Source organism: Pygoscelis adeliae, unplaced genomic scaffold (assembly GCF_000699105.1).
Source record: "Pygoscelis adeliae isolate BGI_AS28 unplaced genomic scaffold, ASM69910v1 Scaffold407, whole genome shotgun sequence".
Taxonomy (NCBI): domain Eukaryota; kingdom Metazoa; phylum Chordata; class Aves; order Sphenisciformes; family Spheniscidae; genus Pygoscelis; species Pygoscelis adeliae.
The window spans coordinates 195,512-222,496 of NW_008825251.1; the positions used below are offsets into that span (position 1 = coordinate 195,512).

At 38.2% G+C, this 26,985-nt stretch overlaps 1 protein-coding gene across 2 annotated transcripts in view; it reads right to left on the reverse strand.

The window, feature by feature from the left end:
- RBM39 (RNA binding motif protein 39) overlaps positions 1–24,400 on the reverse strand; it is a 29,311-nt gene extending 4,911 nt beyond the window's left edge. Inside the window, exons 1-12 of one of the 2 annotated variants that reach the window (XM_009329324.1) lie at positions 24,047–24,393; positions 22,145–22,194; positions 18,271–18,465; positions 12,707–12,772; positions 12,545–12,598; positions 10,926–11,043; positions 10,147–10,299; positions 9,438–9,575; positions 7,771–7,836; positions 6,635–6,839; positions 6,353–6,430; positions 562–594 (exon numbers count right to left, since the gene is read on the reverse strand). In XM_009329324.1, the coding sequence (XP_009327599.1) occupies positions 562–594; positions 6,353–6,430; positions 6,635–6,839; positions 7,771–7,836; positions 9,438–9,575; positions 10,147–10,299; positions 10,926–11,043; positions 12,545–12,598; positions 12,707–12,772; positions 18,271–18,465; positions 22,145–22,194; positions 24,047–24,097 (1,207 nt within the window). In that variant the 5' untranslated portion in view covers positions 24,098–24,393. Of the gene's footprint in view, positions 1–561; positions 595–3,927; positions 4,654–6,352; positions 6,431–6,634; positions 6,840–7,770; positions 7,837–9,437; positions 9,576–10,146; positions 10,300–10,925; positions 11,044–12,544; positions 12,599–12,706; positions 12,773–18,270; positions 18,466–22,144; positions 22,195–24,046 lie in introns of those variants that run through there. The other variant, XM_009329325.1, reaches the window with a different exon arrangement.
- Positions 24,401–26,985: the final 2,585 nt, after the last annotated feature.

A 26,985-nucleotide genomic window follows, 5' to 3' on the forward strand; every position in this document is an offset into this window, starting at 1 on the left:
TTACTGATTGTCATTTATTGTTGCTCATCATCACAGTACATCTATTAAAGATAAGCACTGTCCTACAGGTTGCCCTTTCCACAGGCTGTAAGCTTCTGTTAATTTAGGTGAAGTAACAGCCACCTTCTCTCTACATATGCAGACATTAAGGGTTGCGCAGTCAGAATAAGATGATGACTAATCCAAGGACAGTAACCCCAAAGTCCTCATTCTCAAATGACCCCTCTAGTCCCTAAGGCAGACCCCTCTAGACCCCTCTAAGGCAGGAAAACACCCCACACCCAACCACACCTAAACCCACAAACAAAAACACAAACCCACACATTTTCTAGGACTAACATATGGCTGGGGAATGTTACCAACACTGAGGAAACACTACAAAGAAAAGGTGAGGCATCTAACTTACATTGTTATTTTCAGTCAATAATCAATACATAGTATGATTCCTACAGACACTAATAAAATGCAATTTCTTGGCCTGTTGGCAAACCAGAAGCATTTCACTTACAGACATCTGCAACAAAACCTACTGGTGACAAGTTATATCAAATGCTAGTTTACCTTCATTCTGCTGAGATAGTCTCGTTTGCAAATCTAAAGAAAAATATACAGAAGTTAATTAGTATGCTTGCTAGCATTATTGTATTGTTACCTGCCAGTCAGGTTGTTTAGCTTGTATTTTTGTGGTTAAGAGCTTGTTCAAGTACCTCAACCCACTCTCACTGTTCCTCTCTAGTTGTGAGTAGTTTCACTAATTTCAACTTCTCAGCTGGAATATTCTGTACTTGACAGAGATTCCATGACCACAAAGGTAAGCATATTTCAAAGAGAAACAATACCTTAAAGACATGACCATGTCCTTTAATTCAATGTATCATTTCCACCTTGCCTTTGCTATGCTTGAACTCTTTGCAAGATGTATTTTGTTCCATGAGAAAATAATTACAGCAATTCCTACAGGCATTAGAAGTTTGGCATCTTTACTAACAGAAAACATTTAAGCGCACAGTTATCCAAATGTGACATTCTGAAAGCAGTTATTAAAATTTAATTTCAAGTAGAATAAGGTGGTATTTCACCTGTTATCTTTCCACATAAATGTCATAATGACACAAGTTACTCTGGTATTTTTCAAATTCAAAACATTTTCAAGTGTTCAGAGCGTTTAATTTGCCAAGAAAACACTAATCACTTGTTTAATAACATATAGCTGTCCCAATTTGAAGTAATGGGAACAGACAAATGCAGACTTTCTAACCATTTCCAAGTATATGACTCCAATACTCGACATCTTTAAACCAACAGAAAACTTCAGAAGGCAAGAAATGTAAGCATAAGCCTCTTCACTTATGTTCCAATTCAATTCACACAAACGCAGGGAGTTAGAAGACTAAAGTTAACCGTCATCTTAATTCACTTGTCTAGAAAGCAGTGAAGTGATGGACCCCAAGTAAGTTTCCAAGCTTACTTGGAAATAGCTGAAGGTATCAGGTACCAACATACTTTTTCCCTGTCTAAAAAACCCTCCTCCACAACACTGGGGGACCAATAGGAGTGGATTTTTTTCCTCTAAGTATTAGGCAGTGAGAGCCCCGAAGACAAGTCTTCCTCAAGTGCCTTCCCAAGCAACTTCCATAGAAGAACACATACTAGGAACCAGACTGAAAAATAAGCGATGGAAGGAGCAAGCTCTGAAGGCCAAGCTGTAACAAGAATTGCCTACGTTTAGCATGTTTTCCATCTCGATCTGTACACAAAGAAATCCTCAACTCCACAGAGTGAGAAATACCATAATGGGGAAGACTGTCTTAGACTCCATTCCCTGCAGAAACTGCATGGATTTGGCCAAATCTATAACTAATTACCTAGCTAATTACTACCCAAACTTTTTTATAAACAAATGTGTTTAAAAAAAGTAATAAATCCCCCAATATCCTAAATCACTTTAGTTAGATGAGGACAGAGGCTTCTCCCTCTGCAATTCTGACACAATTGCACATATACATCACATACAGCTGAACGTACCAAATCTCAGTCAGCCTGGGGCTCTAGAGCCGAATGCTCCAGGCCACCTGCACCAAATGTGGCAAATCTACACAGATCACCAGTCCAAATTCTGTCTAGGGCAGAGAGTCGAGTCTGTTCTAAACATAGGAAGATCAGCTAACAGTACCTTGTGGCAACAAGTTTCACAGGTTAATTATCTACCACCTCTGAAACATAAACCCCTGTCCACCAATTCTTTCATCAACTAACTGAATTTTCTTGTTGCTCATGATTGAAGAATGGTCCTGTCCTCTCCTCTCACTTCTAAACTCACTCAGAATTTAGAAATTCATTGTCACTCTTCACTGTCAACTCTTATTCTTCCCTACATGCAGTTTTAAATAGTATGTGGAAACTAAAATTAATACATCTGTCAAGTTAAGATCAAAGTAACTTTTTCCGTATGTTCTGTATATATAATCTGTAAAAGTAGTGAGTTTAGCATGACTAAGAAGTACATGCTTAGCACAGAGAAAGCAGAAATACAGAAATATCTATCAAAGCATTTTGTGTCTTAAAACAAAATGAAGTTGCATGTTTATTTCGAAACACAGCTAGCTCTAAATAAACAAAAGCCTGCCAAGTATTCCCCAGTTTTCTAAGTAATTACTTACAACAGAACAGCAGATCAAACAGAGGTCCTGGATGATAACACCTATTCATCCCTCTATTGCAGCACACTATCTCAATCTTTTTCATAAACAGAGTTCCTTCCGAAAAGTAAGGCATGTTTTGTCCCACAAAGCATAAGAATGTTCTATAGCCTCATGGTTATTTTAAGTTTCAGATTTTCAGACAGAATTTACTAGAGAACAGAAAGTACACAGCTACAACTTTTTAGCTTCAATTCTTTTTCCTGCTGGAATTTTCTCCATGGGAATAATATCCAAGTTCTCCGGTCTCCCGTAAAACTAATTCTTTAACTTCCCTATTTTAGTTAGATTCAACCCATCTTGAACATGGGTGACCAGAACTGTTCACGAATGTGTACGTTACATCTCAGGTGCTCAAATATGCTACCTCTAGGAACACAGCTGCCCTTTCAAAAATGCATCACGCTGACAGTTCATATTCACTCACTGATAAACTGAAGTATTTAGATATTTTCCTCCCCCTTGGCCATCTTTCACTGCTAAGCTCCCAGGCTATGTAACTAGAATTTGTTTCAATCCTGAACAGGTGAACAATGCACAACACCCCAAGAATCCCTTATTGACAGAACCTCTGTATTTACTCACCTCATGCCTACTCTTGTTGACCATTGTTACTCATGTAAATATGAAACAAGATCAGCCCAACACCTAAACTTTGGCTTCAACAGCAGCCTCTTCCCAGCTTTCACCTGAAAAAAATCCCTCTTTCTTTGAGCCAGCTTCTTCACAGGTCTTGTACTTCCTACTTCTCTAGTTTAGTAACTTCCAAATGACACAAGTCAAAAGTTCAGAGAGAAGAGTTCTACTACTGCTCCTCTGTCTAGGAAAGTCAGTTTTATCAAAGTTAGTCTTCAAATGCAGTTTCTCTGAAAGTAGGCTATACTTTAATAATATTCTCCAGTTTACCCATCTTCAATATGACTTTTGAAGGAGAGAAGTGAAGTCAGAGTAACAGGACTGGAAACCGGCCAGATTATGTTGTTCTTCCTTCCTTTTAAGTGCAGGTAATTTAGAATTACATGTTCTAGCTATATATTGTATCACAGACTTAAAATATTTATTGACAATACCAGATATCAGCCCTCATATTTCAGGTACCCATTCCCTCACTAATTTGATGGGAGTTTTCTTACTACTCTGAACTGAGTACATTCAGCTTGTACTTTTACCTTTGCTTCTACCTTGTGAATAATTTTTTTTTTAAACCCATATTACTAGCTTACCTTCCTCAAACTCCAAACTTTACGACCAGTGTCCCCACTACAAAGTGAGGCAGTAATATTCTTTTGAAACATCTTGGGAGTATTTTTTCATTCAACCTCAGCCCCACTTCCTTTTTGTTCTCTTCAAGAGTTTGTAAATTGTCCTCTATGCTTTCACATCTTTTACAAGGTCTAACTTAGTCTGACTGTTGGCAAGTAATTCTCATTTTATCTACTTCCCAAACTAAAAATGTTATTTTATTATCAGTCCTTTTTCCTATGAAGAATAGGCTCTGTGCTTATTCCTTATTTCTTTTGAGATAGTTAATCACCCAGTTCAGTGTGGAGCCCGTTTCTAAAAGGACTGTTTCTTCTTTCTGTGGAATACAGATCCAATATAGCATTAGCAATTTGGAACTGAAGAAGTTTTTTACATCCTGCCTGTTCAAACACCCAAGCTGCTTAGACAGACGACTTTATTGCCTTGTTTCTTCAACCACCGCTTTTGAAATCAGAAGCCTTAGTTACAGACCTGTTTTGTTTATCCTTCCATTTAAACTTGAGCAACTCATGATCCCTCAAGTCAATGGTCATTTCTATTCTCATCCATAACATCTTCATTACTTACCAAATTGAGTTTAAAATAGCATCCCCTCTTCATGAGTCAGTGAGTGTTTGATGAAGAAATTTGTCGGATATCACATCCAGGAATATCTGGGCCCCACCATTATTACTAGCAATTCTTCTCCAATCTGTATCAGGGAAGTTAAAGTCTCCCATAATGACATAATTCCTGGTAGTAATTTTCTCTAACAAGAGTAAAGAGATCTTTAATCCATAACCAAATCTCACTTTGGGGATAGCTCATGACTCTATGGTAGTAAAAAGCTTTATCTTTTTCCAAAGTTACTTAAGTTGCAAACGCCTGCATTATTCCTTTTGTACAATACAAGTGGAATAAACAATGCTACTCCTACCACTTTTACTTCTACAGTTACTAAACATGCACATTCTTCAAAAACCTATATTAAGCCTTATCGTTTATTCCTCCACAGCCATGTTCTCTCATACTGATTCCATGCTATCCTAACAGTTCAGCTGTGTCAAGACATTTTTGGCCATGTTCCTGATTTGGGGAGTTTGGATTTCTTTGGCTTATTTGTTTCAAATATGGGGGTAAGGAAAGGATTGGTGTTTCTTAAAAATGTTTCTCATTTCTCATTAACTACACCTGTTTCCAAGCAAGACTGTCACACCACTTTATCACCTACATTAGAGGTGATCTAATTTTAGCAGTGTTTACCTTTCCTTCTCTTTCTGGACTAGATAGCTTTTTCCTTGCCACTGTGTCCTTTTCATCTTTTTCTTCTGAAATAGGAAGAAAACCCTTATTCCTCAACCCACATTTTTCTTTCACTAGCCAGTTCCTTTTCCTTCCAAGGGTGTATCTATAGTAAGACCCTATTATATTCTTTTTGCAGCTGTCTACAGTTTCACATGTATGCGCTTCTCAAAACTGCACCCGAACTCTAGTTAACGTGATTCAGGTGTATCTTAAGTCTGAATCACTTCTGTCACAAACTCTGCTGGAAGACAAACAAAATAATGCCACCTGTTCTTTACTGATTTCCTGAAACTTCTCACACATTCCAGCATCTAGTTACTTGTGACATTCAAGTCTTTTCTACTGCTACGACAGGTTCATGCCCTTTGTTCTTGTATTAATAAAAAAATAACAAGAAGAAATTCCACTCTGTAAATTCCTAATCTCCTGCAGGAGGTTACTCATTGCTCTACTTCTGAAGCCCTCTTGAACAGTTTGCTGTTTAGGCCAGTTGTGAACTAGCAGCAGCAGTCATATCCTCAGCCTCGTTCCCTCTCACAACAAAATGAAGTCTCAGTAACACTTCCAACATACCCACTTGCAGAACACACAAACTATAGTCAATTCCAAGCAACACACAAATTCCCTGACATAGTGTGTCCTTCCTCATCAGGACATACACTGCATAAACCTAACACTACTGTAGTCTTAGTTGCCATGTTCCCCATAAAGCCCTAATAACCTTCTTGCCCCTGGTACAGCTCTGTTTTTTCAGAAGGGTCAATCCCCTTCCAATTATGAGCCTGCCATTTTTAACAGTCAGCATTTACACTGCAGTAGAAAGTCCCCATTAGTACAGGGAATAGTAAAGGTAAAGAGATGAAGGCTTGGGATGAATTAAGTGAATTACAACATATTTGCCAAAAATAATGCAAAGTGAATCACGCCCATCAAAGCTGTCATATACTGTCACTGTTTATTTGCTCATGGATTTGCAACGTTTTAGTTTGTAAAACACGCTGTAATACCTATGTTCTCATTTTAAAAGATCACAAAAGTAAGTACCTCGTCTCAAAATTATAAAGCATAAAGTAGTTTTGAAAAATAAATATGTCATCATTTCTTACCTGCCACAGCTCCAAATGCCAAAGATCCGCTCATCTGCAGAGCCTGCTGTGCAGCCGGGGGAATCTGCAAACCAGTACCTAGAATAGAATATGAACGTGCCTTGTAGCAAGCATCTTTCACTCAGTTAGGGATGCAGTAACAGAAGTATCAGAAATCTTATTATCATCAAAAACTTAAAAATACCATTCCATGCATTTCACATAATATTCTGTGGGGTGTATTAATTCAAATTCTGTGAACTTCTGTGTTTTCACACACTTCCTATTAATCATCACACATACCTTCTGCAAGTCTTGCCATCAGCTGAAGGCGACCAGTTGTTCCCAAGTCAATTCCAGTCCGTTCCAACTCATCACTGTCCAAAAATGAACTAGCACTGGAAGCATCAGTGCGCTCAGTTACATGTCCAACCTTCATTGGCCTACCAGCCAGCTCAAATCCATTGAGTTGTTCCAAGGCCTTTTTGGCACACTCAGAGTCTGAGAACTGTAGATTGGAAAAAATATGAATTCAGTACTACTGCCTACAGGCTTCAACAACACTTCTACTGTATGCAATATCCACAGTTACATAAACATGAGAAATGCTAAATTTAAGGTAACAGTAGCTACAAGCTAACTTAAATGTGCTCCTTATTTTCCATTTAAACCAAGCACACACAATTTTGGATATTTACTTTCTCATATTTAGTAAGAATATATGTAAATATACATTATTGTTGAAGCTAGAGCATCTAGATATTGCAATCAACAGAAGTCATGGCTGCGGTTCTCTTTCAACACTTTCCAAGAATGAGTCATTTCCTTTGTAACCCTGTAACTGCCATGCATTTACTGGCTAATCCTAACAGATGTTCTGCTTTATGCTGCGTAACATCAAATTAAATATACAAATATTTTGTCAGTGTTAAAACAATCAAATACCAACTATATAGTTAGTTTGGTTTCATTTGTCCCCCAGTGCCAGAGGTCCCAGCTGAGACTTTTTTTTCCATGACAATTTGTCAGGTCAGTCAAGAAACCCAAGTTCACAAAATTACGTATCTGAGGATAAAGAGGAAAGATGTTTTCAATGGAAAGTTTTAGCCTCTAAAATTTTATTTCCCCTAAAAAGCTCAAATTCAATCATTTTCACAGCACTGTGAGAATGCCGGTCTTTACTAGTATCTTTGCCTGCAGAAGACAGCATTGCTTTACCAGGCATTGGCCACAAAGCATACTATTCCATTCTAAACATGTGCATTCAACCACAATACCCACAGAGAACTGGCAGAAACAAAGAAAAAGGCCATTGTTGCATGTCCTGCAACATGACATTTCCAAGATGAGACTTAAGAGAGACTGCGGAGTAAGCTATACTACTAATGGGAAGGTTACACTCAGATATTGTCTAAGAAGTCTGGCAACTCTATTCATACCGTAATAAATCCATATCCTTTTGAGCGTCCAGTTTCACTATCCATCATCAGCTGAATGCTTTCAATCTAAAAATAAAGAATAAAGCTACTTATTATCAGACATTTTGGAACAAACCACAAGATATCAAAACAAAACCTGAACACAGCCCTGCCAAATATACATATATGAATGTGAAACCACTATTTTTTTAGTCAGTTCCTCATTCCTTCCTCCAGTCAAAATTAGTGTACAGGCAGCTAGATATGTACTTTGATACTAAAACAGAAAGAGGTAAACATAAGGGTGATGTACAATTTATCCTTTATGTTGAGTCCAGCTACAGGCAGAGGCTTGGTCCTGATGCAACATTCTAGCAGACAATGAGCATGCAGACATCATCAAATCCTAACTGAAACATTATAGTCATGGCATCTCATACGCTGAGAAACTCCATTTTACAAGGTAAGAAAAGCAGTTTGCGTGGCTTTGACCAGGGGCTTTAAGAAAAAGGTGCACATTTAAAATAATTATTGGCATACGGGAACTCCTAGAAGTTTACAGTTACTAATAAGTTTTGAATTCAGTAAGTCATCCATGAGCCATAAAATAGCGTTGGGAAGAGACAGCAACACAGAAGTAAGAGGAAGAACTGAGTTTAAGACTGGAGTATATGGAAACAGGAGAAGGTAAAACCTTCAAAGCTCTACATGTAAGCCTCCTGAACTACATTAATTCTACTGCCAGACCTTGAGAGAAAACAAAACAAGAACAGCCACGTAGACTAAAATTTAATAAACTGCTGCAATTTTCCAGGCTTTTGCACAACAGAATTAAAGGGATACACATATTGAATCTGAATAAAGCATCTGAAAAAGCACTGTTACAGAATATATGAGGCAGAGTTAATATCCAAAGATAGTATGAAAAAACATCTATGGGCTTGATAATTTTTTTATTTTTTCCATTAAGCAGAATATTAACTATATTACTTTTTCCCCTATCTAATAACGATATACCCATGATACCTTAGTTAGCACAGTAGGGCTAACATTTATTATGACTCCACTGGAAACTTCAGATTCAATCTGCTCACTTCCATAATTCTCTCTACAAAAACATATTACCACGCTGCAAGCTGGGGCCTAATATCAGGAGTGAAAAGGGGCCTGTGTCAGAGCTGTACGGGACACACCGCTAGTTCATGGTAGTAACATGAGCTAAAACTTAAGCAAAAATCCTCAGAAACAGATGAAGCTACTACACTCACAGTGAACAGAACTCAGACCTGATTCTGTGCTTTGTGCTTTAACCTGTGAAATGGAGCCCCCATTCACAATCACGTGGCAGGAGGGAGATATTTACAAGCTGCAGAAGCAGGATATAACGTAGGGATTTTTTGTTTGGTGTTTTGTTTTGTAGTTTTAGGTACTCACTGAATTCTCAGCTTTCCTTCATAAGACCTGCCATTCAAAATCACTGGACCACACCACAAATCAAGGTTCTCATTTGTTCTCCAATACTATGTATCTAACACCTTGTGGATGTACAGACACAGAAGAGCCAGAAAAAGAAACAAATGTTTTGCAGCTGTGAAGCTGAATTATTTCCAGAAGCTGCAAGTGCTCTACAACTAATCTAGGTTTTTCAGATAAACTACCATAACACAACATGCCAAATTAAAATTTACCCTGCCAAATGGCTCAAAAATTCCTCGAAGCATATCTTCAGTTATGTTGAAGTGTAATGATCCCACATAGAGCCTCATAGGACCAGCACTGCCCTTCTGCAGATTATTTGCCATTGCTGCTGCTCTGTTTTTCTCTGCCTAAGAAAAGGAAGGAAGAAAAACTCACCTTCTGTAAGAATTTGATAAAAAACTCTAACATCAGCAGTATACATCTACCAGATTAAAACTAGCAGATTCACCAAAAAATACAAGCTGTTTTATAATCTGCACACTATCCATTGGACTTTAACTTAAAATCTACAAAATCCAAGGCCATGACCAAGTATAGAGAGACAGCTTCCAAAAGCCTTCAAATTGGAACAACTGCATGCAGAATTCTGGCTTGTATCTAGTAAATTAACACTTTACTTTTTATACGTGCTGGAAAGCATACATAATATATACTACAATTCTGTAATGCTATTACAGGTTTCATTATTACTACTTTTTTAACATCTGTATTTTCAAAATGCATTTGTATCACTTTGAATTACTTTAATTTGTCTGTCAACTATGGGAAACAAAGGTCCATTTATAATTAGCTTAAATAACAATTCTTGGTAAGGTTCCAAACATTCAATGGTAACTAAATTTTCAAATGGTAAGTTTTCCAGCAAGATAAAGAATAAATTCATCAACATGAATAAAGATGAGGTTTACAACTCCTTACCTGTGATGCTTGTACTATGATTGGTACACCCAAGACCCTCTGTCCAGTTAGTCCTATTGCCAGAGGCACTGAACTAACATCAACAAATTCTACATAAGCAATTCCCTTTGAACGCCTGGAATTTCTATCCGAAATCATTCGCACATCACGAACCTGAAAGGCAAGTATATAAATGCTGTTAGAGATAAAGGAAAAAAAACTAATGGAGTCCATTTCTCAGAAAGGTATTAATAACCGGATGATTATTTGCCAAGCCAATGGCTTTGTAATTATGCTGCAAATCTGGAGCAGCATAAAGCTACCTTTACAAACATATCCCAGAGGCAAGCTAGCATTAAAAGATGCCATTCAAAGTCAAATGTAGCATGCTACAGCAACAGGGGCAATAGAATACTTGCAGCACCGTAATGCTTTAAGCCAGAAACTTACAGCTGATGGAACAAAGTTTTTCAGAATTAAAAGTTGAACTCATTTTTAAATTACACTGTAACTGGCAGACCTATCTGCAAAAGACTGAAACTTCTGAAAAATGAAGTTGTTTGAATCAGAATTGCATTGCCATGTTTTCCATCACATCACATGCTGAACAATGAACTCCTTAAAGGCTTTGAACATGAAACTATATCAGAATGTTGGTCATCATTCACACACACCCCCCTCCTTTAACCTGTATAGGAAGCTCCAGAAAGCCACTTGATTACAATTCTGCAGAATATCAATCCTGTACTAGGACAGCTTGAGGAAGTACTCAGAATCATTTTAATGTCCCTATTAATTACCTTCCCTACTGTAGAGAAAAATTCCTCCAGGTCTCTCGGTCGAATTCTTGCAGCCAGCTGCATGCAGAATACTGTTCGAGCATCCCTCTCTTCAGGGGTAAGATTATCAATAGGTTCTCTGGAAAGAGAAAAGTTCAGTTAAAAAAGAAAAAAAAATAACCTGAATTAAGATAACTCATCTCTGGACCATGCACGAAACTTTAAATAATCAGTACTTCGAAGTCTGATGGGGGAAAAATACACCTGCCATATTAAAAAAGGCAGGGTCAAGAACCGAAGGGAATACCTAATATTAAAATAATAATAATAATAATAATAATATTTTTACTTAACATGACTAAACATCTCTGTTTCAACTGTAAGCATTAAATATGACTGGCAAATTGTATTTTAAGTACAGAAGCCCCAACTAAACAGAGGTGCCATTTTGCTACTGTCCAGAACAGGTAACAGTTCCACCAGGAAGCTTGCAGTCAAAAAGATGAGATGAAAGGACAGGAAAACAAAGGAAAACAGGATTAATGATCACAGACTAGCTGTCTGAACTCTCAGACGAGTAGTACGAACTTTTTTTTTTGGCTTTGCAAACTAAAATCTTACATCTACCCAGTCACTTCAGAGTCACTACAGCCACTGCATAAACAATACTGACATCTATACAAAAAGAATTCCCAGTCCTCATTTTACAGTTTCAGCTTGTTAACCCATAAAAAAAGTATAAATAGTGAATAATTACTCTCATCCTTTACACCAGAATCACTAGATTAATTTTATTTCTATACTGATCATTAGCTGAAATTAGATGCACCGCTTTTAAGGTGTTAAAGCTTCAAATCTAAAAAAATTTGACTTGTACTTAAGTACTGGACAGAATTAGCATGCTGGATCCTGGACTGAGTTTCCAGTCATGTAATATGTATTTATATTTTTATAAATATTTAAAAAAATTACTGAGAATACACAAGAAAAATTTAAACTAAATTATCTCAGTAAGAGTTTGCTAATAATTAAAAGAAACAAAGCAAGATTGGTTAAATTTAACTGCATTAATTTAGAGAATAATCTCATTAGCAGCTATCTAAATCCAATTCCTTTAAATGAGAAGCCTAAAAATGGATAACCACCTCTTGGATTTCAAAGGTACCTGGCTTCTCTACAAATAACATCAATACATACTGAATAGGAAAAAGAAGCATTTGTACAGTACTTTTCCATTCTGTACTTAAGATTATTAAAGTAAGATTTAGCAGGAAAGCAAGCTAATTTAAATCACAATTAACAGGAAGAAGATTGAGAATACAGAAACACAAAAAAGCAAAGCAAGATGTTTTGCAAACTGACATTATTTACAATTGTACACTGTCATGGGGAGGGAAGAGATAGTTTATGACATGGGGAGAAAGCAACATATTTTCAATGCTCTCCTCTCATGGGCTTTCTGAATGAATTCCAGCATTACTTGTGAGTACAAGCTGGAGAGCAAGCAGTCATGCGTTATTTCACCATTACTTTTCCAATGTCAATTGGACACAAAAATACCACCCCAAAACCACACAACCAAAAAAACCCCACCAAACCCAAGCCAAAAAAAACCCCACCACATGTGTAAAAATTCCTACCTAACAGGGCTCTTGTCTTTTCTGAAGGGACTTTTGCTTCTGGAGCGTCGTCTGCTATAAAGAGATATCAACAAGACTATAAGAAAACCTTCAAATATATCAGTTTGATTTTAAACAAAAACCTATTAATGATACAATAAAAAGTAGAGAAAACTCAGAAACCTTAATTTGATGCTGTGAGGCAGACCAATCTTCCCTCTGATGGCACTGTTGAATTTTGGACCAGAACTACGGCAAAAGCAAAGACAGACATTACTCACCAGAGTACCTGAATTCAAGATTCCCTGTCTGTAGTCACATCACATTGCAAGTGCTCACCCACCCTTGCACCTGGTCTTGTAAACATTTTCCATTAGCAGCACCCATAGCATGCATAAGCAACGTGCAGCACTCCAAACCAAAAGGCACAGAATATGCTCCCTGCTCAGTTTCATCTGCATCGCAAAATGCCAGAATATGCAGGACTCCAAGGAAGAACTCAATCATGAGCCAGCCAGACATGGCACATTTGTATGTGCAAAATATTCTGAGCTACAGTTACTGCTGTAATCTTCTTTACACTTTTTTTGTCCACATGTATATGTGGACACCCTACTGATGACTGCAAAGTAGTACATTAATGGCCCGGAACTCAGCCTCAGAGTTTTGAGCAAAGGGGTGCTGGCAGGACTATTTACTCAAATGCAATTTGAGTAAATTTAAAACTCAATTTTAAAACTGAAGGTTTCAAGGGGAAACCAAAGTAGCTCCCTGCAGACATCTGCAAGGGACGCATTCACTAATGTTGTCTCAGCTCTAGCCACTGAAGCGCTACGAATATGTAAACGCAGCTTCCTTTACTTAAAGTTCTTAATGGACATCAAAACACAGAACCATTTAAACCAGCAGTTAACCTTATATAGACATATCACCACAGAAAGAATCCAATCTCTTGGCTGAATCTAATTTTAGTTCTCCAGGCTTCACAAAGGCTGTTAGAACAAATGGCAATCTGCCCATGGCTTCCATGTTAAGGACAGTTCTCTTGCTAGTTATTGTGGCACAGGGTAACAGACACTGTCATGAATAGTAAGATTCATCCTATCATGTTCTCCCTGAACTTGATATCCTTGTAGATACAAGGCAAAGAACACCACCTGTTAATGTTCTTCCTGTATATCCACCAAGTGGCAGAGGCACTGCTGCACAGACTGAATGCTAGGGGGTTTGTCTTCCCATCTGCACAGAATTGATTCCTTCTGCTGTGACTAAATTGATGTGAAAACACCCCGAAAGACACGGCAGTCTGAAGGCATTAAGTAGTCTTTCACTAAGTCAACTTAGCCAACCAATTTGTCTGATAAACGTCTTCTTGCTACTCAGTGGAGCAGTAATGCTTATAGTTAAACTCAGCATCCACAACAAGGAGGAGGATGCCCATTTTTAAACATGTCATGACACAGGTTGAAGTAGTGGGCCAAGATCCAAAACCATGCTGGCTGGGTTAAAGCAAGGGAAATATGGCCCTGTATAACACTGGAAAAAAAAATAAAGAAAAAAGACCATTTAGAAACTACTTATGAAGAGAAATAACTACTTATTAAGAGAAAATAAGACATAAACAGGCACATGTTGATATGAGATCACTATTGATCAAAACCAATTTCTTTTTCCTAGGATAAATTACTCCTTTTCCTACTCAAGTTCAGACAAATGACTGCTGAGAGCGTCCCTTCAGGTTCTCCAGTGTCTATGACACGTACTGCCAAAAGCTGCATCTGGGAATGTTGGTACTAATTCCAGAGGCTGGCTTCTTATCAGAGATGAGATTACCTTGCATCTTCACATCTCCTGATGTAGAACATGGTGTTCTCCATTTGAATTAAATGCAGCAAGACAAGCCAATTACAGTGACTCCACAATATTAAAATGAAGACCAACTAAATGATGGTCAATAATCAAGACCATGAGTTTTTAAGGAAACAGTGAAAGAGGCATTTTAAGTGTTTGTCTAAACCTGAGAAGATACACAATAACAGTTTTCAAATACATGCACAACTTCCAAGGAAAAAAAACCCACACCACCCAACTCCAAAAATCTCTCTTCCGTTTTCAATTCTGACAAATAAGTAGTATCTTACTTATATGACTACATGGGAGAAACATTAAAGAAAACCAGCAAACTAAAGCTATAACAGACCACTGGAACAGACTGAGCAGAAAGCTGCCTGGGGCAAGCTGATGGCCCAAGTTACCTTCTGAAGATCCAACAGTATTCTGCAGGACACATTTCTTTGAGTTTTTCTAAGGAGTCTTGCTTGTAAAGCTGTAGGTCTCAGGGAAATTTTCTTCTTTCCTCCTACTGCATAAGAACTCTGCAATTGTTGCTTGGTTCCTGCTATCATGTATGGAAGCACCGAATCACAAGCAATTTGTCTTTATGTCTAGTAGATACCTTCCTCATAAGCCAAACACACTAAGTCCTGTGTATAGCCAAAGCACAGCTAGGTACATTTTTTCCTAAACCTACGTGATACCACATGGCCCAAGAACAACAGTCAGGTCAGAAGACAGCCAGTAAAGTATCAGCTTTCACCTGCTCAGTCATATCCAAGACTCCAACAAAAGAGTCTCAGAAAAGGCAAGCTTTGGCTAACAAAGTCCAGGAGAATCACAATGAACTTTCAGTTCTCATGTAATAACCCTGTTTTCCCAGCAGCTTTGCCCAAATTCTTGGTTCAAGAATAGCAACAGGACAGTCTAAGTGACTTCTACTGTACGTTAGAAGTAGCTGGGATTTGTCAGACAGATGTCTGAGCAAGAATACTTATTCAAGTTCTTTCTCTCAACAGACCTAATAATGCAACTGTAAAACACTTAAGGAGCAAGATACACAAGAAGAATAACATTAAAAAACCCTGTGAACACTAAGCAATGCAAACCAGTCACCCAATTTTAAAAAATTAAAACATTTAATCACCATCTCATGCTTAAAGATGACAAATTCAAAGTCCTCAGGTTCTCTGTGGCACACTCTTCTCCTTTTCCTTCAGAATTACCTATACTAGACTTTCTCTTCTCACTATTGCAGAAACGCTTCCATATCACCCCCCACAGCAAAACCATCTCAGTTTAGAGATATTAGCTTGAAAAGGTGCCTTTATAAAGCAAATGAGAAAGATCATGAGGAAGAGGAGTAAAATTAAAAAAAAAAAAAAAAAGATTCAACCACAAAGCATTTTCAACTAGATGTTGCAGTCAGCTACACCACTGCCTGCAGTAACACGATCTCGGAAGTGTCTGAACAGCCCCACACGGTGGGATTCCAGATTCAAATTCTCCAGCCAGCAAGAGCATTCTGGTAGTTACTTTTGAAATGCTGAGCTGATGGCACTGCTACAGAGACAGTTTCTTCATATGGAAGCATCATTTTTGGTAGATCCAAAAGTATCTGATTCAAAGGAGGCTGGTGATGCAGGAGGCTTCACCTCCAGAACTTGTGTCTCCCCAAAAGCCTCCTCTATAACAAAGGCGAGTCTCTGCATTGAAGAGTCCTGAACGGGAAATGAAGACTTGTTCTCCCCCATCTTCTGAGGTCCTTCTCTTTGGCACCTTGTGAGCCAAAACTAGAATTCTGGAATCGCATTAGCATGTGTATCACTTCAAGAGCATCATCCATGACCTAGAAGCAAATGATGGCCAACTTCTGGCTACGCAACAGTCAGTACCAATTCCTCTGGGATGCACGTAGTTGCCCTATACCAGTCTTCCACTCAACTATTTTAAACACTAAAATTCTACTTGGTTAAATGAAAGCAACAATTCAGCAACTGGAGCAGGGAACACAACACTGCCAAACCAATAAGCACAACCTTGTATCCTCAGGAGATATTAGATTATCTCGCCTTTTTGTCCACTGTCTCTCAATACCAGAGAAATTGCCCAGAGCAGCTATGGAAGAGTATCAGAACAATGAAAAAGACCCCTCGCAATTTTACCTTCCTGGTACAACATACCTTGATACATTAAAACAGACATGGGTTATTGTAGTAATGTCCATAATTTCAACCTCTACTTGAGGAAATTATTTTGGAAGACTGGAACACTGAAACTCCCAAATTTCTCCAGGTGAAGAACCTTCTCACCCAGCGACAACAGGAAAAACAAAGAACAAAACCCTCCAACACAGCTAGGAGAATGCAGCAACTCCCAACCAAGTGATGAGATGAAGGACATCCTCTCCACGCAACACCACATTGGAGGTGAGAAGACTGGCAGCCTCCACATACGGAAGGCTGAAGATCTTGATCGTGGTCCTCTGTCTATGAGGCAGTCTGGAGCCACAACGGTGGCACTGGCACAACCCAACTAGCTACCATAATCTTACAGGTGCCAAAAAGCTGCAGAAAACATGCCAACTGTGCACAACTGAAATCTTCAGAGCTGAAGCCCAGGGCAGCTTTACAGAGGCTCTGACAGGCCTGATACTTGAGACAAAGTAAAAGCAGGGCTGGTATGCTCTATGATCCCCAAGTACACAGGACTGATGGAAGCACAGGATGCCACTGCATCTTAGCAGAGCCAGGAGTTGCAGTATGTTTTCATCATGAAAACGCCAACATCCAGGTGACTTAGTACAAAACAAGACCCTGAGACCTCAGGCATTTTTTGTTTGCATTCCAGGAGTACCAAAAGGAATGCATTCCCTGGATTGGGACCCAGCCACCTAGAAAAACATTCATGTGCAGAAAACTGTAGAAGTCTGCAATTTATCAGAAGGTAAACACTGTCTTCTCAAATATCTTGAGAGCGATTTCTCCATTGCGGATGACATTACATGCCATGATTAAAAAAATACATCCTTTTCAAATGCCTGCTTCTGACATGATTTGCAGTCTGAAATTTGACAACAGTTGAGATGAGACCCGGACAAAAGCAGACACAAACAGCAGCCTTAGGTAATCAATGAAAGCCAAGCATGCAGCCCAGTTCTCACTGTTTTTCTGCTTCTTTGAAGGCAAAAAGAGGTGATGGGGAGCAAAGGGGAGGGCAGGAATACAAAACAGCAGAAACATAGAATAAACACTGATGAAAAAATGGTTTTTGAGAAATGATTTACAACTAGTCAGGAACTACCTATAGCAGAAGTTCTATCAAGCCAAAGATCTGAGAGGAACTGAAGAATTCTTCCACAGCCTCTAAACAAGTCTGAGAAAAAGCAGGGCAAATATGCAATGCATGGGCATTACTAAGACAAGACGCTTCCAGTTTGGATGCATAAACACAGGAAGTGTTTATGCAGTAAGTGTTTAAGACCAGCAACCCAGTAAAAACCTTTAGTAACACAAGCAGAAGGTTTTATGAGCTTGTAACCAAAGTCATAGACTACTATTCATTTTTTGACAGTTGAACCGTTCGGTTCATATACTGAAGATAGTTAGGACATGTAGAAAAGTTGCTCGTTATTTTAATTTTGTGATAAACTTTGTTTTCTAGTCAGTTGTACACATTCTTTCACTTGCTTTTGCATCTTTCTGCGTTCCGGTAAGAATGAAAACTAGAAGGAGGAACTGGATATGTTACTGTCCTCCTCTTTATCACTCCTTATTTATTGACACTCTTCAACCTTAACCTCTCACCTTCTTTGAGATGATTAGTGACCAATTTAGAAAGCAGAGACTGAAACTTTTAAGCTTCCACATCATACACTGAAGCAGCACACATGCAACTCTACATAAATAACCTACTAGGGACTTCTATAGCGGCCTCTGAATCTGCGATCTCTACTTCTAGAACGGCTGCGTCTGCGTTCTTTGCTTCTGCTCCGTTTCCTTTCCCGGCTTCTGCTCTTTTTCCTTTCCCGATCTCGGCTCCGTTTGCGTTCCTTACTTCTGCTCCTCTTCCTGTCATGGCTTCGACTTCGGCTCTTGCTCTTTTTTCTCCTGAGAAAGAAAAATACAACTTTGGTTACACATGTAGCTCAGTGTTATTATTTACCTCATACTCCACAGTTCCTCTAACCTGATGTCACAGACATGGATAGGAAGAAGTTTCTACCTGTTGGTATTTATACAAGTTTCTTTTGTTAAATGGGTGGTTAAGCATGTCAGCAATCTTTTAAAATTCATCATGAGCAATATAAAGTGCTTCAAAGCACTTTTTTATTTTAAATTTTGTAATCACTAAAGAATGCTTCCAGGAAGAGTAAAAGGACTGAAAAGATATTTCCTGCATTAGATCTAGTACATACTAAATGCGGTACTTCATGTATCTTTCAAACGCCCTGTAAATACACCATCAAGATGCTAAGAATAAATTATATTTTTACAGCAAAGTAAAACAAAACACAACAAAAATAGAAAGGAAGAGGCAAGTCTGAGGGAAAGGAAGGTTGTTTTTTCTTGATACTTCCCCGCCATCAGTCTTAACACACTGCCTAAGAGTTTTACTTCCTACTTGCTACTCCCACCCATAAGTCACTTGCTTTCCTAAGTCTGCGGCTCTTACAGGTTTGGGGCAAACTGCAGATCTTCATGATTTTAACCATTTACTTAGAATATTTAAACTTTCAAAATCTGTAAGTCAATTATACCTCATATCTGAAAACCAGTAAGCCACTATTCCATTCTTGGCAGACTACTTTTGGGTTATTTGCAATTTATTTTTTTTACTCTCACTCAGGCTTGGACCATAAAAATTTACAGTCTCCTAGTTTTTAAATTCTGTATGTATGCATACATAAAACACGTTAAACAGATGCTCAAGCAATTACTTAAGACAGTAATTCACCTCAAACTAAATTTTGGGAATAACCAACTTTGCTGCTAACTTTTGAAATTCAAAACATCCTTTGCTATTGAATTTTTCCTCTCCTCCTTTTGGGCCTTCTGATTACATACACCATCTTTTTTCAAAGTGGTCACTCATACACTTAAAAACTTTGTATGCCACCACCCCCCTTTTTAAAAAAGTTCATCCCTGTTAGTTTACACATGGCCATAGAAAGTAAGACTTCTAGTTAGTTTCAATTACTAAAGTAAAAATCTCTCAGCTACCACATCTAACTGAGCCTAATAATCATTAGCAGCTTTTGCTCTCCATTCTCCACCTAGGAAGACCCATTAAAACTATCTTAGTATTTATCTCTCAAGAGAAACATTTTGTGATTTGGTTTTAAAAACCAGAATATTTCATTTTTAATTGATTACTTATCTACAATACCCCATCGGTTTCTCTAATGTTTTTGTATGGACAGAGAAGCTGCCGCATCAAAACCCGATATTCAGAAGCTTCACAATCTCTGATAAGATGACACCAGTCAGAAATCCAGAATGATCAGCATCAATATCACTTAGCCACACTTCCTACTGTAATGCAGTTTGTGACAGTTAAGCACACATAGTCTCTCCCTCCTAGGATCCATCACTTACCAGCATCTCCCTAAGTTAAAACCCTCAAACACTATCGTAATAGCTCCAAAAAATACTACCTGTATCTCAATATACTGGCCATTACCAGTAACTAGTAACTGCAGCTAGTCTTCAGTAAAGACAGCAACTATTCGCTATCCAACTGTGAGCTGGACCCTCTTTGCATGCAAAGACTCCTAACAGTCAAGATCCACATTCTGCTTTCCAATCATGATTAAGCTGGACATACAGTACAGACATCTAGTAAAATTGCAGATTCTTAATCCTTCCAATTTCTAAAACAGAAATTTAGTATGATTTGACAATTATTGAAAGCTGCACACTGAATCTAATGTTATTTTTTAGTTGATGTTTGCTGCAGATTATGGTTTTCCTGACAGTTTGATTCTTCTTTCAGTACTGTCCAACTGAAGTAAAGAAAGAATATCCTCTAGACACTGACACTCCAAACAATTGATAAGCAAAGCAAGAAGTCTTGTAAAGCCTATACACACCTTAGTCTTCAGCAACAGACTACACTGTCACAAGTCACATACAAAATGGTGTGGTTCATTCTTTAAAGACTTAGGGGAACAACAGCTGTATCAAATCAAAATTCTGAGTCAAAAAGCTTCATACTATCAGAGAACTGCGGTACAAGAATAACTAACCTTCTAGCAATTGCTAACTTGAGAACTGAAATGGTGAGATACCACAGGAGCAACATTTCTGAACAGACATGAGGGTACAATTAGGAAAGTGGAAAAAAGGTGAAACTCCGCACCACAAATAACATTGCAAGACTAACAGTAGCAAAACACCTTGACTTTCTTCTATTTTACAATAATATAATTTTTTTCTAAACTTAGTTTACTGTTTTTCTGAATTAGAAATACAAACTCAGAGCATACAGGTCCAACCTGAAAATGGGACCATGGGCAGAAAGGCAACAAATGTCATTGCTTTAGTCTTAGAGATGTTACAGCAACTAAGGAAATGAACTGAAATATGTTCTAGTATTCTCATCATTCTACCATAAACCAAGGTCAGAACCAGTTCTAAAACCACTGCTTTTCTTTCAGATCCCAGTTTATATTTTGAGACTAGCCATCCAAATAAAAGCAGGGTTTTACATGCCATATATATGTATTTTAAAGCAATAAAAATTCAGAACTTAAAAATATTGGGAGCAGCTGCTTTTGATGGGGTTTTAGAGGTCTCAGTATTTAACATGAGAATGATGTTCACAGTATTGTTTAGAATGCAGATATAAGGTATAATCAATTTTAGATTATTAGATTCCAGCATAAAGTCTGTCATTGGAATTGGACTTCTCATTTCCCAAGTATTTATACACCTGGGAAGAAATGTTCTTTGGATCCCTTCAGCATTTCATCTGTATGATTTCAGATGACGACAACAGCATACATGCCGACTTCTTAACTTAGCTGTATATTACAAAAACGCACTGGTTACTGTTTACTCAACTATCACATTCATAATTATTCTTCCTACATCAACTATCTCATCACCAAATGATGCTTGTAAGGTAAGGAATTTATTTTACAGACTTAAAAACCTTCCGCTTATTTGGGGTATTTAATAGACTCTTTTATGCAAGGCATTTTTCTTCAAATTTCTCATTTGATTCCAGACTGTTTGTGTCATCAGCAGGTGTTCAGACCCTGGAACTATGCTTCCTGAAGAAGGTGGGCTTGTACTCTGGTTCTTTAAAAAGGTTATACTATAATTTTATAAAATTTAAATTAGAAACAAGAAATTTAGACATTTTCAAAGGCGAGGGGGAATAGAGGGAGGTGATCCAACACCCTAAACCTTTTCAAGAAAGCAGTGTTATCTTTAAATGTTTTGCATTGTTCCAAATCACAAAATTCTACACCAAATACATTTTTTAAATGCAAAATCCATTGCATTGCTAAAGCAACAAAAAAGAAATTCAATATGCTGAAACTACCAAGCCTGTATTTTCATCTGATGCTAACATTAAATGTTTCCACAACTTTGATGACATCAGTGACAAGGGTGTAACTACATTTGTAAACAAAAGAAAATTTCATAATTGCTGCAGTTGCAGCAATTGCAAGTATCAAGCTTTTCCATTTTATTTCCCTAAACACTACTGACATGCATTCGGAAGTTTACAAAAATCAGCAGCCTCCCCCCAAATGTAGAGAATTGAGAAAATACTTACTTCTTGCTGCGTTCTTCGTGGCCATTGGCACTGCTCAATTTGTTCTCATCCTAAGCAGGGTTGATAGAAGAACATCGTGAGGACGAAGCGGAAACATTTCAAGTGGTCAAAGGGTAATGGGAATAGGAATAAGAAAATACAAAACAAATTTTAATACTAAATTACTTATTTACAGTTTAATGTGGAAAGCTTTAAAAATTTAGGTAGGCATGTTTAACCACTTTGCTGCTTAAGTTTAAGTCATACAATTACAAAATACAAGACTTACATCATTTAAAAGTGTATATTAAATTGTAGATACTTCCTTACATGGTTTAGAGAGCAAGTTATCCTGTAGAATTCAGCACTCAAGTGGTTAAATGTTATTTCTATAAAATGTAAGAGGAAGTTTCAGGTTTGTGTTTGTATGCCCCTCTGATCAGTACCAAGGCTATATCTCTGCCTAAGCCCCAGTGGCTACGCTAGCCGCCAGCCACTATGGATTTCCTGTGACCGATGCCATTCCCGAGATCTTCGCTCATTTTCGTTGAAGGGTTGTAAGAGCTTGATGTCACCTCTGTCACACATCTCGCCCTGAAGCAAACAGGGATTCACACTGCTTTAGTAACGTCGACTCCCAAGAAAGTCATCAATAATCCACCAGTCCAGCCTAAACATTCCCTATTTCCATACCTGTTTACATGGAAAATATCCATGTTAAACCAGGACACAAGAATTTTAACATAACAATTTACAAATTTCACTTCAAGATTTTAATGTAACTGCTAAATATTACATAAACTAAATATACCACCTAAAACTTACAAATGCTCATCCAAAATTCATGACATGGTTGTAATAAACACTGTAGAATAGACTAACAATAGCTGCTATATAAATTTGTATACTTGCTTTACAGTTTAATCACATCAGTTACACCAAAAGTACAATTCCTAAGCAACTTAAACTTAATATACATTTCTTGCGAAACCAGTGCTAAAGCATGCATAATGTTAACACTTCACCACCATTTGGTGAAAACCAAAAAAAGACAGTATTCATTTGCTGCTGGTTTAGGTAAAAGACATCACTACGCTAATTGATAAAAATTTTGCATAAAAATTGACATTTCCTAATTAAACAACTAGGACAGAAGAATACAAGAGCTTATTTTAGAATGACACCGCAGACTGTGATACTGTCTTTTACTTGCTAAGAACATTCTATTCAGGGATCCAAGAATTTCCGTAAATTCGTTCACTCAGCAATTGATTTCCATCTGCCCTGTTAAAAGATTAACCACCACCAGTCTTCTGCATTAAAAGCAAGTCTCACTCTTCTTGCACTGAGCAGACTGTTCAAATATTTACTTGCCATGGGACTGGTGAAAAGGTTATTCTTGGAACCCTGCTGTTTTCCCAAACCACTGCATTCACCTTGTTGCTATACCAAACTGGACCTGGCAATTTTAGGAGAGGTTTTTGGTTTCTTGGGGGTTTTTTTGTTTTGCTTTTTTTTTTGGTTGGTTGGTTTTGGGTGTTGGGTTTTTTTTTTTGTTTGGTTTGTTTGTTTTTTTTTTTTTTAAACCTAGGGGACCACGGTACAGCGATACGTCACTCAATTACTACCTTATGATTGACAGTTCACACTGGAATCAAAGGTGAATTCATGGGAGTAGAGGTGAGATATCGTTAGGCAAGTCTACAAAGAGAGATAGATGGGCATTTATTCATCACGCTGAAGTGAAACTACTGCACAATATAATTACATTAACAGTACATATTTACTTGTAAGTTACATGTAATGCATCTCCAATAAGATAAATCATGAGGGCTCCAGGGATGTTAGTTTACAGTTCAGCAGTAGTTTCATGAATAATGCTAAATTAAGGTAAACGGGACCTCACTGGCACATTTTTCTCACCTTCTTGTAGGGAGCTTCAAGCATTGCTTCAATATCAATATCATCAGCCATTTTTCAGGACACCTGAAAGAAGAAGCAAAATCCACCTGAGATGGAAAACACCCTTGTGCTTTATATTCCAAAGGCTTTTGCTTAAGAGGCCATCACTGCGTTGGCTCAAATTCACAGAGCAGTGTCTCAGAAGACATTTCCAACAAGAACTAGAATGAAGCTTTGCCCAGCGAGATGATAAAGAATGTGACACAAAGCAATTATAGCTGCGAACAACAAAATGCTATTGAACACAATTAGCCAGAGAAAACCCCAGAGGTATTCCACCTATTTCTTTCAAAACAAAGAGCACAGACCATTTATGATACAGAAACACAGGTCTGGTGGCCATCTTGAGAAGTACTAGAGCTTGACCAAAGGACCCGAGAGATATGTAAAGAACACAGAACAAACATTCAGGCAAACCTGTCCACAGCTTCCTAGCACTTGCTATACCGTCACGTTTACTAACCTGAAGACTTAAAGTGAACACTATGGTCCTTTAAGAAATGCAGCCTCCTGCATAATGGGGGCCACAGAGGAAATAGTTATGATTCAAGCATTAAGAGCTATTAAAGCATACACAAGATCCATCCAGTCTGGAACTTCAGGTTTCAGACAAAAAAGATCCACCATGCCATGTAACACTAGTCACCACAAATTTTTTTTTTAATTGTTCCTCTTATTTTTCAACTTCAACCCCCTAATGTAATTTTGTGTTTATTATACTCTGAATCCCTCTGACATTTAATTTCCTTTCCCTCTGCAAGTATGCTGTTAAGAATCTCTCAAGACTCTCTGCATTAAAGTATAGAGACTCAACTTCCTCAAATCTCTTAATAAAACACTTTCTCTCCTTTTTCTTTCTTAAGCTCAAAACCGGCCAGGCCTCTAGATCCAAGTCAGACAGCCCAAGAGTGAAGATTTTCCTGCATGTGTGCCACAAAATGGATTTTTAATCATACAGGTTAATCCTTGCACCTTGAGTCACAGGCATTGCTGCAGAAACTGTGCTGTCCAGAGACTTGACCAGTGAAATGAAATCACTCCAACATTTCAAGATCCTTTAAGCTGTTCACTCATAACCTCATAACTGAGAATATTATACCAGAGCTGCACCACATGTAAGAATCAAGTCACTCCCCCACCCACATTTGACCATCATCCATTAATACAATCAAGAGTAAAACATAACCCTTTAGCAATATCAGAGACCTGGAAGTTCATACTCAATTACTTAACCAAGGCACGCTAACCTCATTTTCAAGTTATTACCTCTTGGTCTATAGTACTATCACTTACAACTATAATCATCCTTATGTGTAATGGCTCAATTTTACTCGCACTTACATTCAGCTTTTCAAGTCATCTACACACATGCACAGAATTAACTCACCACTGCTCTACCAGTAGTTGGTATGAACAAGTACATCAGTGTGATTAAGGACCATGAAAAAGCACCAGGCCAAACCCAGGATTCTACAAGAAAATTCCCACCAGTGACAACTCCCACCCACAATTACATTTTCATATGTGTTATTTAGCTAACATATCCAGCTACACCCGGGGTGGGATTCTTCATCCTTAAGAGGGGTGGCCAAAGGGGGGGGATGGCGGTCATAATAGGGACCGCCAAATCATGAGTGGCATGGAAAAGTGAATAGGGACTGACTATTACTGCATTCACCCAAATAATAGGAGTGAATGAACTATCATCCGGTAGGTTCAAAACAAAGGTCCTTATTCACACAGCATTAAGCCATGGAATTCATTGTTACAGACCACTGTGGATGCTAACAAAGAAAAAAAAAAAACCAACCACATGCAGTGTTCAAAAAACCCAAAACAAAAAAGCACAAAAGTTTACAGAAAAAGCTTTTCATTAAACAAAGAGATGCCTTGTGACCCTGAACCACAACTAGCTGACGACTAAGAGCGCACAGAGAGAAGTATTGCTGTACAATTGCCCTGCGTTTCTAGTCTTTCTTAGGCATTTACTGTTGGCCAGCATCACAGACAAGATCCTGAGTTACATGGACCTTTGGTCTCACCCCGTGCAATCTGTGCCCTTTGTACTCTGTACAAAACACTTTCATTGGTATAATACCATGTTTTTACCAGAATACCTTCTGTTCATGTAACACAGACCTACTACCAACTTTGTAACTCATGTAATGCATATAATGATGGTACATATAAAGTTATTCTTCAAAAAAAAAAAAAAATCACAAATAAGAGTCCAGATTAATTTCAAAAGGAGTAGAAAATCATGACATATTTTCAAGTATCTTCCATTAAACGCTGAAGAAGCTCAAAATAATTTTCACAAAAACCTTTCAGCTTGCCCAAAAAAAGCTGCATATGCCTAACAACTCTGTAGAGAAAAAAACCCCACAAAACGAAACAAACAAAAAAAAACAACCACAACCAAAAAACCCCCAAAACATCAAAACAAGGAATGAACCACACCTGAAACTCTGCAGGTCTACAGAAAACCTAAAGGGACATGAAATTTACCGCTACTGATCTAGCCAGTATTTGGAAGGCAGATTCCACCTTTTTTTGCCATGTAGAAGGAGTTTAAAAAGGCCCTCTCCTCGAAATCATTCGCTCTGGAAATTCCAAGAAATGACAACTCCACTCTTGCCTTGCAAGAAGCCTCCTGGAAAAGCATCAGGGAAGCTTAGCGAGCACGCCGACGCTTCGGGAGGGAAGCTCCGCTCTCGGCAGCACACGCGCCCCACGCAGCAGGTTCCCCCCCGCGGTCCTCCGCACGCTCCCTATGACCGGAACCTCACGACTTCGGGCTCCCAAACACGCCGCCGCGCTAGAACCGACCCGCCCCGTTCTGCCGGGGCTCCCGACCTCCTCCGAGCACCGCACCTTACCCGCACCCTCCAGAGGCCTTC